The sequence below is a fragment of the Notolepis coatsorum genome (genome assembly GCF_963971535.1).
Source record: "Notolepis coatsorum genome assembly, chromosome: 5".
NCBI classification, from domain to species: Eukaryota; Metazoa; Chordata; class Actinopteri; order Aulopiformes; family Paralepididae; genus Notolepis; species Notolepis coatsorum.
This window is the reverse complement of record NC_140169.1, coordinates 22,412,141-22,426,548: the sequence shown is the minus strand read 5'-3', so window position 1 is coordinate 22,426,548 and position 14,408 is coordinate 22,412,141. Positions and strand designations below refer to the sequence as shown.

General features: G+C 45.8%; 1 protein-coding gene across 1 annotated transcript in view; it reads right to left on the bottom strand.

Annotated features, from left to right (window-relative positions):
- LOC311228125 (uncharacterized protein) overlaps window positions 1–14,408 on the bottom strand; it is a gene marked incomplete at its 5' end in the record, with an annotated part of 99,809 nt that overhangs the window by 5,725 nt on the left and 79,676 nt on the right. The window contains one exon of the mRNA XM_084314038.1: window positions 11,569–11,739. Coding sequence (XP_084170164.1) covers window positions 11,569–11,739 — 171 coding nt within the window. The remainder of the gene's footprint in view (window positions 1–11,568; window positions 11,740–14,408) is intronic.

Below are 14,408 nucleotides of genomic sequence, written 5' to 3'. Positions count from 1 at the left end.
GGCCCTCAACAGGGAGACCAGGGCCCTTGACAGGGAGACCAGGGCCCTCCACAGGGAGACCAGGGCCCTCAACAGGGAGACCAGGGCCCTTGACAGGGAGACCAGGGCCCTCCACAGGGAGACCAGGGCCCTCAACAGGGAGACCAGGGCCCTTGACAGGGAGACCAGGGCCCTCCACAGGGAGACCAGGGCCCTCAACAGGGAGACCAGGGCCCTTGACAGGGAGACCAGGGTCCTCCACAGGGAGACCTGGGCCCTCAACAGGGGGGACGGGAGAGAGGGGTGTCGGCCAGTGGCGTCGTTAGCCCTGGGCTTCCAGTGCTTTAGCCCCGGATGTTTTTCTCCTAGCCCCGGACATTAAAAAAACAAATTTTTTTTTTTTTTACATTTTCTCCCTTTTTTTTCCTTTTTTTTTTTTTTTTTTAGATGTCATCATCCCCATTGTCTGTGCTGAATGTTTGTTAGTGTTTGGTATTTTTTGTTGGTTTTTAGTACTTTTAAACATCCAATTTTAGTAAGTAGTTTTCATTTGATCCTATAATTTTTTCATTTACCAATTTGTGGACTTTTTTTTTAGTGTCCTGAAAGGCACCTTATAAATCAAATGCATTATTATTATTATTATTATTATTATTATTATTATTATTATTATTATTATTATTATTATTATTATTATTATTATTATTATTATTATTATTATATTATTATTATTATTATTATTATTATTATTATTATTATTATTATTATTATTATTATTATTATTATTATTATTATTATTATTATTATTATTATAATTGTATTTTATAATTTTATTTTATTATTATTATTATTATTATTATTATTATTATTATTATTATTATTATTATTATTATTATTATTATTATTATTATTATTATTATTATTATTATTATTATAATAATAATTATTATTATTATTATTATTATTATTATTATTATTATTATTATTATTATTATTATTATTATTATTATTATTATTATTAATATTAATATTATTATTATTATTATTATTATTATTATTATTATTATTATTATTATTATTATTATTATTATTATTATTATTATTATTATTATTATTATTATTATTATTATTATTGTTGTGAAGGATCAGATTAAACCGAATATATATATTTATTTATGGATATATATTTAATAGTATTTGTATATCGTTTGATATCCCCTGTATATTCCTTGTACAATATGCACTGAATATCCCTTTAGTCTACTAAACAGCCCATAATAGTTTCATTCTACCATTGGACGAGAACCTGGCGCCAGCAGCCATACCCCTAGGTTCAAGTTCAATCGTGCCGACCAACATGTCGTGGCAAGCCCGGTTCCGCGTAGGAATACGTCTGGCGAAATACGAATGGTACTATTTGTTCACAGCGCATATATATATGGCGCAAGTAAAGTAGAACTTTCTTTTAGTCCATTAGTTCTTTACCCTCCAACCTAGTAACAGACGCGAAGCCTCACCCACGACGCACGTGTGGTGCAGTATGGCCTACTTGGCTTCAGAATAGGCATTGAGATATCGTGTGGATTAATAGTTGAATTGTCATAGTTTGGCACTATACCGTCGAGTTGGACGTATTTCTATTAAGCTAATAATAGTCTATTATGTATGGTGCATCGTTCGGTTAGAGTTATAAAGTGAGCAGCACCCCCATCGTTCCTGACGTTATCTGGAGTCTTAACCAGGCTGGGCAGACCACTTGTGGTGCTTGCATCCGAGGAGCTCCGGGCCAGGACGAGTGGACCTGTACATTGGATTACTTTACCCGGACGACGGCGAGCCTTCCACGGCTTGGATTATCTACATGCTTTGGGTGCTTTGATTATTCCATGGATAACGGCCAACACTGCTGAGTGTTGGAACTACCCCCCGGAGAGGAGTCCAGGTGAGACGGCGCTCTACACCAGTGAGGTCGCCTCACGTCTCTCCGTTGTGGACCGGCAGCTACCGTCCACCAGAGGGTCCAGCTGTATTCATCTGCGGACCGAGGTTCTGTGGGCATCGTGTTCAGGACTCTGAATTCTCCCAAGAAATCGTCGGCCAGATGGGATACCGCCAGCGGCTCTTCTAACCCCCCCTCCTACTGTCTTACAACCAGCGGGACCCCCCCCCCCCCCCCCTTAGTGTATCCAGCTATAATCATTTAAGTACCATCGCTATAGTTCCCTAAAGAACCGGGTTGTATACTTACTCCCTGCGTAACCAGAGATTGGACATTCAATGTTGATTTACCTACGAATACTCATTTGCCATACAAGTGCATTTCAAATCATAAATGTCATCAAGTGAACGTTGTATATACCCTTTGCTATATAAAATATTCGATTTGTACATTTGTGTGGACTTCGTTTCATCAGGTGGGAAAGTGTTCATCATATCTATATCATGTACTGGATGGCCAGACGTTAAAGTACAAGAGGTAGTGGTTTAATAATACCATACTTATCAATACAGTCAGGGAATTGTACCCCTCAGTTACAATTGGTCCTTCGAGCCGGATGGTAACTAGTGTAATATTAATATAGTGTTATTAATATTAAAATGGCCTATGATGAACACTCCACGAAACGGTCCTCCTAACGTAGAACGCCCGCAGCGCAGACGACAGCCACCTCAGTACTTAGAGGATTACGCTGTCAGTCAACTACCTAGCCTTCGACAAACGGTAAACGCAGTAAAAGTAGAAAGTGAAATTATGTCTGACCTTAACGACCAGGTTTCCCCGACCACAGAGGCCCTAGTAGGTTCTAATGTAACTGACCAAGCTCACGTGGGGACCAGGAGGGAGCTGACATGCCTTTACCCCCCGCCAATACCAAATAAGTAGTCCCCGACCAGCCCCGGGAGGAAGACAACCCTACAGAGAGAGAACTCTGCACGGAAGAAGAGGAGGAGACCGCAGAGGAAATAGAGCTCCAGGACTCCCCAACGAGTACACCCAGGAGCGGCTCACCTCCACAACCGCCTTCCCCCAGCGAAGCGGAGAGGATGCTACAACAGGCGTTCCTCGTCAGCCTGACAGCCTCTACCGAACGCGATCGACTTCAGGGTGAACGCGATCGACTCCAAGCACAGACGCTTAGCGAGCGCGAACAACTCCAAGCGCAACAACGGAGCGAAGAAGAGCGCATACGCCTGGAGATGAGACGCCTCCAGACGGAAGAGAATATGGCAAGAGACCGAGCAGACACCCAGCGTGCCGCTGCCGGTGCCCAAAGAGACGCAGAGCGCGAACTCGCTCTCATCCAGCGCGAAGCCGAGCGCGACAGACTACAAGCCGAGCGCGACAAGTTACAAGCGCAGCTAATGGAGCAGCTGATCCTCAAGGCAACACCCTCTCCCTCCGCCAGGGGTTCAAGGAACTCGTCGAGACAACAGTCAAGGGCAGCGTCTCCTAATCGAGCAAGCGACCCTGAACTTGACCAACAGACCAAGCCTATACCCCCCGCAGACCCCCTTCCCAGACCGGTCCAAGCGAGACCCAGCTACAAGGAAGGAGCGGCATACACTGCGGAGAAGCTAAATAAACGACTACAGGATCTGGAAGACCTGATAGAGGAAGAAGAGGGAGAGGAGGAGAACCAAGCCCGACGACAGCACAGTACTCCACCGGACCAGGAGGTCCAGTACAGCCCAGGCTATACCCCCGCGGCGCTGCGCTACAGACCCCCGACTCTATTCACGGGTGAGCACGACGCACGACCAGCCCCGAGGAATAGCACCTGGACCAGCGGGCCATGGTACCCTGTCGGTACCAGCCCACAGAGAAGCGCAAGAGGGGACTCGCCTAGGAGGTCTCTCCCCCAACGCTCGCCGATGTATCAGCCATCCACGGCGTCATACATTGCCACGCCGTCGTTTCCAGACTTCACCTATGAGAATCGAGCACAGTACACGGAGCTCCGGATGTGCTTAGAGACAATGATGGTGGATGTCGCTGATGAACGCCACAAGTATGCAATATTACTGAAGCACCTGAAAGTAACGCGAGCGCACAATATAGCGCTAGCCTATGCCACCTCTACGACCCCATACACCGCGGCCCTAGCAGCGCTGGACCAGAGATATGGACGTATATGGGATTACGTAATCCAAGAGATAAGGCATATTGATCGCCTACCCCCAGCAACAGACAATCGCTCATTAGACGACCTGTCAATCAAAGTGCAGTCCCTGGTAGGGATGCTGGGAGCGCAACGGGAAAAGGGCATGCATGAGCTATACGCCAACTCTAACGTCGAGAGGATTTTGGAGAAGCTGCCACCCGCAAGACAAGAGCGTTTTAGGCGGCAGAGGGACTACCGGGATCCTAACGGCCCCGAACCATCCCTCCTTGATCTAGCCGACTTCCTGGCGAGAGAAGTCAGCAGCTTACGACTGGATACGTTCGGGCGGAGCACGCCAAGCTCCAGAGAGGGACCCAGGAGAATAAATGATGGAAGAAGATCGGTGACTGTCATGCACCAATCAGAGTCAGTACCGAGCAGTAAGAGCCACAGTACCCCCTCGAGAAAAGAGAAGTGGAAGATGGTGTGCCCCTACTGTGAGAAAGAACACTGGCTGTCACAATGTGACCTGTTCACAAAGATGAATGCAGAAGAAGTGAGTCAATGGATAAAGTCCAACAGGCGCTGTTACCGATGTGCGCGCAGTCACATGGCAGCCGAATGCCGCCTAAAGAAAAGGTGCAGTCGGTGCGACGGAGCCCATCTAGATATACTACACGACAGTAACAGAAGACGGCCTTCACCTGCACCATCGAGCAGCACCAAGGCAAGTGTCATGTACATTGACCCCGCCAGCAGCAGCGGCGCCCAAGTGCTCTTAAAGGTAGTCCGTGTGACATTGAGCTACCAAGATAAAGTCATGGACACTTACGCCGTCCTTGATGACGGGTCAGAGAAGACCCTTCTGCTCGCGTCCGCTGCGGCCCAGCTGGGACTGCGGGGGAGCGAGAACCAAATGACGATTCGGACAATAAGAAGAGATTTAAAGACGATAAAGGGCGAGAATGTCTCCTTCACTATCGCAGCAAACGGGCAGCCAGAGCGACGGTATAGGATTACAAATGCTTTCACCAGCCAAGAAATAGGACTATCGCAGTACACCTACCCTATCGCCAAGTTGATGGATAAATATGTGCACCTGCGTCAACTACCTATCCCGCTCATAGACGGCGCTACCCCGACCCTGCTGATAGGCTCCGACCATGCAGAACTCATAGTCCCGATTGACCGGGTCCATACAGGACCCCGAGGCTGTCCTGCAGCAGTCGAGACCCGCCTAGGGTGGACACTACAAGGCCCCCTCGCTAAATCTCTCAACCGAACAGCAGCCACTAGCTGCCTCCACTCCAGAACGACAGAAGAAGACACCACTCTCCTGCAGCATGTCGAGAGGCTATGGACACTAGAGACAATGCCCTTTAAGAACGAAAAGAAAGATATTCGTTCTAAAGAAGACATTTACGCCATCAACCTACTCGAGCAAGGGACAAAGAGAGTCACAGTCGGCGGAGTGATGAGATACGCAACTCCACTCCTGAGGCGAGAGGGAATGCCCACCTTTCACGCAAAGAAAGACGCCACGTAGCGCTATCTATTGAACACGGAGCGGCGCCTAGCCAAAGACCCCGCTCAAGAGGGTGTGTACCGCGCTGAGATTGAGAAGCTAATCACAGCGGGACACGTGACAAAGATTGACATTAAAGAGGCCGATCAGACGACCGAATCATGGTACGTGCCGCATCACAAGGTCCACCACAACGGCAAGGATCGCATTGTGTTTAACTGCAGCTACCAGATCGGATCCCAAAATCTGAATAAAGAGCTCTTGCCCGGCCCCACACTCGGCCCCTCCCTACTAGGCGTGCTACTGCGCTTCCGCCAGGACAAGGTGGCTATCAGCAGGGATATCAAAGGGATGTTCCTGCAGGTGAGACTAGTGGAGGAGGACAAGCCCCTGCTGCGGTTCCTATGGAGAGAGAGGATCGGAGATGAGAACCCAGCCATCTACCAGTGGGAAGTACTCCCCTTCGGAACCACATGCAGCCCGTGCTGTGCTACATTTGCACTACAGAAACACGTCGCAGAGGACCCAGCAGCAGATGAAGAGGTCCGACACAGTGTGAAGAACAGTTTCTACGTGGACAACAAAAGGCGGCTTTGATCTCAGGCAGTGGGCCAGCAGTGACCCGCACGTATTGCGCAGCCTCTCCCCCGCGGACAAGGCTGCCAGCAGCGAGACCTGGATGGCGACCATCCCAGGAGAAGCCCAAGAAATGACACTAGGACTAGTCTGGCGCTTCAAAACAGACTCGCTCCACTATAGACACAAACCCCTGACTCCAGAGCAGGGAAGGTCGACGGCGACACCGACCACCAGACGGAGTGTGTACAGAACACTCGCCAGACAATATGACCCGTTGGGATGTATTCTACCTTACACCACCAGGGCAAAGATGATTGTACGAGCACTATGGGACAAGGACCAGGGCTAGGACGACCCCATACCCGCACACCTTGCCTCAACATGGAGAGAGTGGGAGACGGAACTCCGCTCACTCCCAGGCGTCAATATACGCCGCAGCTACTTCCCATCCACAGTGAGGCCAGAGACATGCAAGATTGATCTACACGTCTTCAGCGACGCCTCCGAAGTAGCCTATGGATCGGTGGCCTACTTGCGTGCCCAAGAGAAGGGAGGAAAGATACACACTGCTTTCATCCTGCGTCTAGAGCTCTGCGCAGCCCTAGCAGGAGCGCATCTAGCCACGTTAATCCAACGTGAACTCACCATTCCGGTGCACAGAACAATCTTGTGGTCAGATTCCACGACAGTACTCACATGGATCAAGTCTGATTCATGCAGATACAAAGTCTTCGTGGGAGTCAGAGTCACCGAGATTCAAGAGTTAACAGAAGCAGCGAGCTGGCGGTATGTGGACACCAAACACAACCCAGCTGATGTCATCACCCGGGGAATGTCTCTGGATGACCTCACCCGTCGCAACATCTACAGTGACGGACCAGAATTCCTCAAGCTCCCGGAAGAAGAGTGGCCTACGCCCACCCCACGGGAAGCAAGTAACGAGGAGGCTGAGAACAAGAAACCTATGTTCTGTGGACTGAGCACAGTCGCCTCCACAGACCCCAACATAGATGACTGCATTACCCTAGAGAGTGCGCAGCAAAAGACATTCCTGTGGCACCACCCAGAGATTCAGTCCACCACTGACATTTCAGCAGCTGACTACGAAGAAGCAGAACTTCTTCTACTACAACGAGCCCAGAGAGACTCGTTCCCCGATGAGCTAGACTGTCTACAGGGAGGAAAGCCCGTCCCATCAGACAGCAGACTGCTCCACCTGGCACCCGAGAGTGACGCCCATAATCTCATCAGAGTGGGTGGGGTGGTCGCCTGCGGAGAGCCCCCGATCTACCGGATGACATTAAGTACCCGATGGTCTTGAACAGCCGACACAAGGTCACAGAGCTGATCATAAAGAAATACGACGAGGATGTACACCACGCAGGAGCAGAGAGAGTCTTCGCGGAGATCAGACGTCGCTATTGGATACTTCAAGGAAGAGAAGCGGTGCGACGCTTCCAGCGAACCTGTCTAGACTGCCGAAAGTGGCGCGCGCAGCCCAGCATACCACGGATGGCTGACTTACCCCCCTGTCGCCTCCGACTCGGCGACAAGCCATTCCACTCCACAGGCATGGACTGTTTTGGCCCGTTGTATATAAAGAGAGGAAGAGGAACCGAGAAGCGGTGGGGTATTGTATTCAAATGCATGACCACCAGAGCGATACATATCGAGCTCCTTCCGACCATGAGCACAGACTCATTCCTTATGGCCTTCCGAAGATTCACATCACGGAAAGGAAAACCGTCTACATTGTTGTCTGATCACGGGACAAACTTCAAAGGCGGAGAAAGAGAGCTGAGAGAGAGCTTCCAAGCTATGGGCCCAGAACTTAAGACCCACCTAGCTCCATCCCAGATTGACTTCCAGTTTAATCCCCCGAACGCACCCCACTTCGGTGGGAACGAGAAGTACGTTCTATAAAGACAGCCCTGTACGCCGTGCTTGGGGCCCAGACTGTGGCGGAGGAAGTCCTAATGACAGTCCTCACGGAGATCGAGGGAGTATTGAACTCAAAACCCCTCGGTTACGTCTCCAGTGATGTAGCAGATGTCGACCCAGTCACCCCCAACACACTCTTAATGGGGCGGCTGGACCCCGCGCTACCCCAGACAATGTACAGGCCTGAAGAAGCGAACGGCCGAAGAATGTGGAGGTACAGTCAAGTACTAGCTGACAAGTTTTGGAGCAGCTTCCTACTCCACTACCTACCGTCTCTACAGACCCGCCAGAAGTGGGTAAAAGAGAGAGACAATTTGACAGAAGGAACAGTCGTCATGATTATCGACCAGTCACTACCCAGAGCTATGTGGCCGGCTGGCCGCGTAAGCAAAGTGATCACCGGTGCCGATGGCAAGGTCCGAGCAGCTGAAGTACTCGTCCAAGGGCGAACTTACACACGACCCGTGGCGAGGCTAATAGAACTGCCCCGACTCCCAGATACTATCGATGATGACCATGACCCCATGACTTTGTGAGTTGACTGACCTTACAGCGGACCTTGAGTGGTAGACAGTGCGGTTAATCTGTCTCTGCTTAGCTAATTAGGTGGGACTAATTAGGGGGCGGCTGTTGTGAAGGATCAGATTAAACCGAATATATATTCTACACCAGTGAGGTCGCCTCACGTCTCTCCTTTGTGGACCGGCAGCTACCGTCCACCAGAGGGTCCAGCTGTATTCATCTGCGGACCGAGGTTCTGTGGGCATCGTGTTCAGGACTCTGAATTCTCCCAAGAAATCGTCGGCCAGATGGGATACCGCCAGCGGCTCTTCTAACCCCCCCTCCTACTGTCTTACAACCAGCGGGACCCCCCCCCCCCCCCCCCTTAGTGTATCCAGCTATAATCATTTAAGTACCATCGCTATAGTTCCCTAAAGAACCGGGTTGTATACTTACTCCCTGCGTAACCAGAGATTGGACATTCAATGTTGATTTACCTACGAATACTCATTTGCCATACAAGTGCATTTCAAATCATAAATGTCATCAAGTGAACGTTGTATATACCCTTTGCTATATAAAATATTCGATTTGTACATTTGTGTGGACTTCGTTTCATCAGGTGGGAAAGTGTTCATCATATCTATATCATGTACTGGATGGCCAGAAGTTAAAGTACAAGAGGTAGTGGTTTAATAATACCATACTTATCAATACAGTCAGGGAATTGTACCCCTCAGTTACAATTATTATTATTATTATTATTATTATTATTATTATTATTATTATTATTATTATTATTATTATTATTATTATTATTATTATTATTATTATTATTATTATTATTATTATTATTATTATTATTATTATTATTATTATTATTATTATTATTATTATTATTATTATTATTATTATTATTATTATTATTATTATTATCATCCAGGAGGGAAAAGACACTTAGTAGGATAGTATGGACTGCATCTCTGCCTGTCCTGACCAGGAAACACTTTGCAACTGTGATCTCCTCTGGCAATAGTTGGATATTGTAATGTGTGGCGAGGGGTTGCAGCAATTCCACTGAGAGAAACTGGTCTGAGGCTGGATAACATGCCTGTATGCCTCTCATAAGTTATTCTCCAACTCATGAGAACCTGCTCTCAAGCTCTTGCAGCATTCTGTCGACGACTGGGAATATGTATATAATGAAACACACAATACAGTTTTTTTTCGATTGCTTAAGCATGATTTTGAAAACGAGGCCCGGTGTTTCAAAACACACAATTAGCACAACCACACACAATTATCAGAACACCTCAGACCCTTTGCTAAATTAAACACTTGTCAAAACCATACACTAATTTATAAAAACTACATTTTGTTACCATATGAAACACACGTTTCATATGACTTAATTCTGTTTGAACCAGTTACACACACTGCTGTGCTTAACCTAAAACACATTTAGCAATTCTACTTCTCAGTGATTAGAGTACTGTAAGTGAAGTACGCAGAGAATGTGCCAATGCTGTAGAGACTGATGAAAATATGCAAAAAGTGTGAGGCTGACATTGTGCTTATAGGGGTGCAAATCTGGGCCTATGTTTTGCTCCTTGAGTGTAAGGTTTTGATAATTGTGTAATACTTTTGATTTGCGTGTTTATGCATTTGAAGAAAACTGTAAAGACTAGAGATTAACTGTTTATTTCTTTTGTACATAGGCTGTGCATATGTTTGTTTGTTTGTTTATTTGCTTATGTGTATGATTCTTGACTGTGTTTTTATTTTGTTATTGGTATATATGTGTGTATGTATGTACAGTATATGTATATATATTATATATATATGTGTATATATGTATATTTGTACTCCTGTTGGGGCCTCTTGGACCAGATCAATGTTTTATCTGGTTAAATAAAGGTTAAATAAATAAATAAGAAACTGATGATTTGGTCCTGTTAACTTTGAATTTTCTATGGGGACTGCCCAGATCCCTCTCATGGACATGGACCTCACTTTGAGAACCTCTAATGATTCTAGTTATTCAGTATTCATCTCTAATTACTCTAAAATTGCGTATTTCTGTGTTTAAAAAAAGAAAAAAAAGGGGGGGGGGCCCCTCCACCCCCCCCGGGCTGAAGCCCCCAATGTTTTCTAACCCAAAAAACGCCCCTGGTTACCACCTGACAGAGAGGTGTACATGTGGGCAGACCGTAAGACTTCCGCGCTCTCAGGGATATTAACCGGACTCACCGACTGTTGGTGAATGGATTGAAGAGATGAGAGACTGAACTTTTCATGTTTTAAAAAAGGCATATGGTTGGTTAAATTTTCATATCTCTTTACTACGTAGGTTTTTCAGCTGTAAACAATAAGAGGTTGAGACTAAATATGTTCAAAAGTAAGCTAAAAACGTAGCTCTTCACTGTAGCCTTTTAATACACTCTGCTGGTTGGACTCATTGCATCCAGACTGTGTGTGACTGTAGATGAGATTTTTTTTATTGCAGTGCACTATTGCACTATTTTACTATTTCTATTTTATGCTAATATTATGCTCATGTAAGTTTATTTTATTGTCTATTTTTATACTCATTCCATGTCTGCACTGTATGCACTGCTTTTATATTGCTGCACCTAATACAAGTGGGGCCTCAGACCTTGGAGGTGGATGGGACCTGTTCAGGACATTTGAACAGACTTTTTTTAATAACTTTTTCATGTGTGTGTGTGTGTGTGTGTGTGTGTGTGTGTGTGTGTGTGTGTGTGTGTGTGTGTGTGTGTGTGTGTGTGTGTGTGTGTGTGTGTGTGTGTGTGTGTGTGCGTGCGTGCGTGCGTGCGTGCGTGCGTGCGTGCGTGCGTGCGTGCGTGCGTGCGTGCGTGCGTGTGTGTGCAGTGAAGACTGAAGTGGCTTGTTGGAGCCCCTGATCTAAAGTATCCTTACCAGGTAAGGCTGCAGTGAAGACTGAAGCGGCTTGTTGGAACCCCAACATCCTACAGATGACCTTGCCGTCATTATTGTCAAAGTTATCATCACACACGGTTCCCCAGGCGCCCTCTTGCTTCACTTCCACTCTACCCCTAGATCTCGTCCCTCCGGCTAGACGCACAATACCTGTGACATGAGATTGAATGGTTGAATGAATGATTTTGATTATTTTCATTCCATAAATGTGAAATACGGAGACCAAACTGATGAATGGATGAAGAGGGAGCATAACTATTATTCTGACTGTAGGATACTGTGGGCGGGATCCACAAAGGTTTGCGCGGCTTTTTCTGACGGAAAGCCAGTGCATATCGCTCTAAAACTCTGTTTGGTATCCACAGAGAACGCGCAACGGGTGAAATGAGGTGGCTCATGCGTTCCGTCAGCATTGCATCCGGTGCAATTGGCGCGTATTTAAATGAGGTAATATGGGCGGAACATGTCCCCTTTCTATGTAAATCAGCCTCGTCGGAATCTGCTTGGTAGAAAGGCCGGCGTCAATTGCACCGACCAGTTAACGCGACGCACCAACCGTCTTCACAGACATGGTGGTAAATAAGAACCGATCCCTAATCACTATAAAGAGGCATCATGCCAGTGTCACTGCCAGCGTCACAGGTGATCATGGCAGCAGTAATTGTTGCCAGACGCAGGCGTGCCTGTGAAAGAATATTTCGAAGGAGAATATCACCTTTTTTATTTAATTGAGACCGAAATCATCCGGAGACATTGAGGAGTATAGACCCTGGAAGCAGGCCAATGAAATGTTTATTCTGGAGGATAATGCTGAGGTTATATTATCCTAACTAAACATTAAATGCAACTTGCTCCCTCAAAATATTCGTCAATTATAAAATATCTTCACTGGCACAGTGCCTAAATTGTCAAGAGGGGTGTTGCGGGACAAGTTACAGTAGTAGTACAGTAATTATGCAATAAGGACGCTCCCTTACATTTCGTCCTGTACACGCAGAATGCCTGTACGTTAATGCCAAGCAAGCAGTGCAAAAATGCTTCCGCATTCGTCACCGCACGCTAGTGCGGTAAAGCGCCCTTCTTTTCAGACAAATGCTACCGTGCGTGCACCGGCGGCGGCGTGCTCGCTCAGGTGCGTGCGTGCGCCGGCGTGCTCGCGCGAGGTGCCCGCGCATGCGCATGAGATCCCGCCTTGGTTGGAGCTCAATATATATAAGTCACCGCCTCTTATTCACTATCTGGCACTAGCTCAATTGGCAAGGACACATGGCTGTGGATCCTATGGCTTGTTTGCTGGTGAGTTCGAATCCCATCGAAAATATTTTTTAACGTGATTTTTTTTTAACGTGTATTCTTTCGCCGGTTAAGGTTAGGCATTGTTTCGGAGTTGGTTAAGGTTAGAACGGTTAAGTTTAGGCGCTGTTAAGGAGCTGGTTAAGGTTAGAGTTTGTCAAAGAGAATGGCAATATAATTTCTATGGTTAAGGTTAGGCATTGTTTCGGAGTTGGTTAAGGTTAGAACGGTTAAGTTTAGGCGTTGTTAAGGAGCTGGTTAAGGTTAAAGTTTGTCAAAGAGAATGGCAATAGACAGCCTATTTCCGCGCGACCTGGGCGCTGGGCGGCGGAAAATGAAAGGCGCATTACTGCATGCCACTACGGTAAGTTTTTGCACTGCTTGCTTGGCATAAAGCTACACGCAGCCAGAATCTATGGACGGATTTAGTTGATTGAGGTTTCGTTGGAACACTAGAGAATAGATCTTATAACAGTATATGATTGGTTCGAGAAATATAAAGCTACAGGCCGAGATAGCCTTCGCAACATGGCGTGATTTGCTCCATGTCTGGCTGTGAAAAATATGGCTATATAAGTGACTGACTATGCCACCTTACATTTCGTCCTGTACAGCCAGAATCTATGGACGGATTTTGTTGATTGAGGTTTCGTTGGAACACTAGAGAATAGATCTTATAAACAGTATATGATTTGTTCGAGAAATAGAAAGCCACAGGCCGAGATAGCCTTCGCAAAGTGGCGTATAAATTAGTGCTGTCAGGCGATTAAAAAAATGTATCTAATTAATTACAGGATTTGTAATTAATTAATCTAATTAATCGCATTTTAATCGCATAACCATTTTATGCCTGATATTCTATAATCATATATAAAATTGCATGTGTCCGGATGGCAGAATTCAGTACTGTACTGTAATCTACAAACCTTCTGTTTAATCATCTTCCATCTATTAATTTGCTTAGATTTCTCAGGTCTGGTCAATTTGAGCATGGTGTTATTCACAGTCAAAGATAAAAAAAAATGTATTGATATTCTCATTTGGTTCATTACAATTTACTCAAAATAAAATGTTCATTCAATCAATCACCGCCCAGATTGATTGATTGAATGAAAATGTTATTAACAGATTGCAGAATGGGTACAATACAGTACGGCTCAATACACACAATTGTTAAGGGGATGCAGACCAGAGAAAGACTTTCGTCTTGTTTACATCAGGGTCCTCCATTTTCAATTCATAGTGAATTGTAAGGGTGCAACTTGCACCGTGCAATCCATTCTTTGTGGATCTAGCCCACAGTATTTCTGACACTGGGAATACATTCCCTGAGATTCATAGATTCATAGACCATATTAAAAAAAAAGTCTGTAAATGTGTATTCTACATTTATATGGAATGAATGAGATACAAAAAAAAGATTATAAAAAAAAGAAAAAAAAATGGAAATACATTTTGAGTTAATTTTCATAACGCGATAATTAGCTGTGTAATTAATTAATCTAATTAACGCGATAAACTGACAG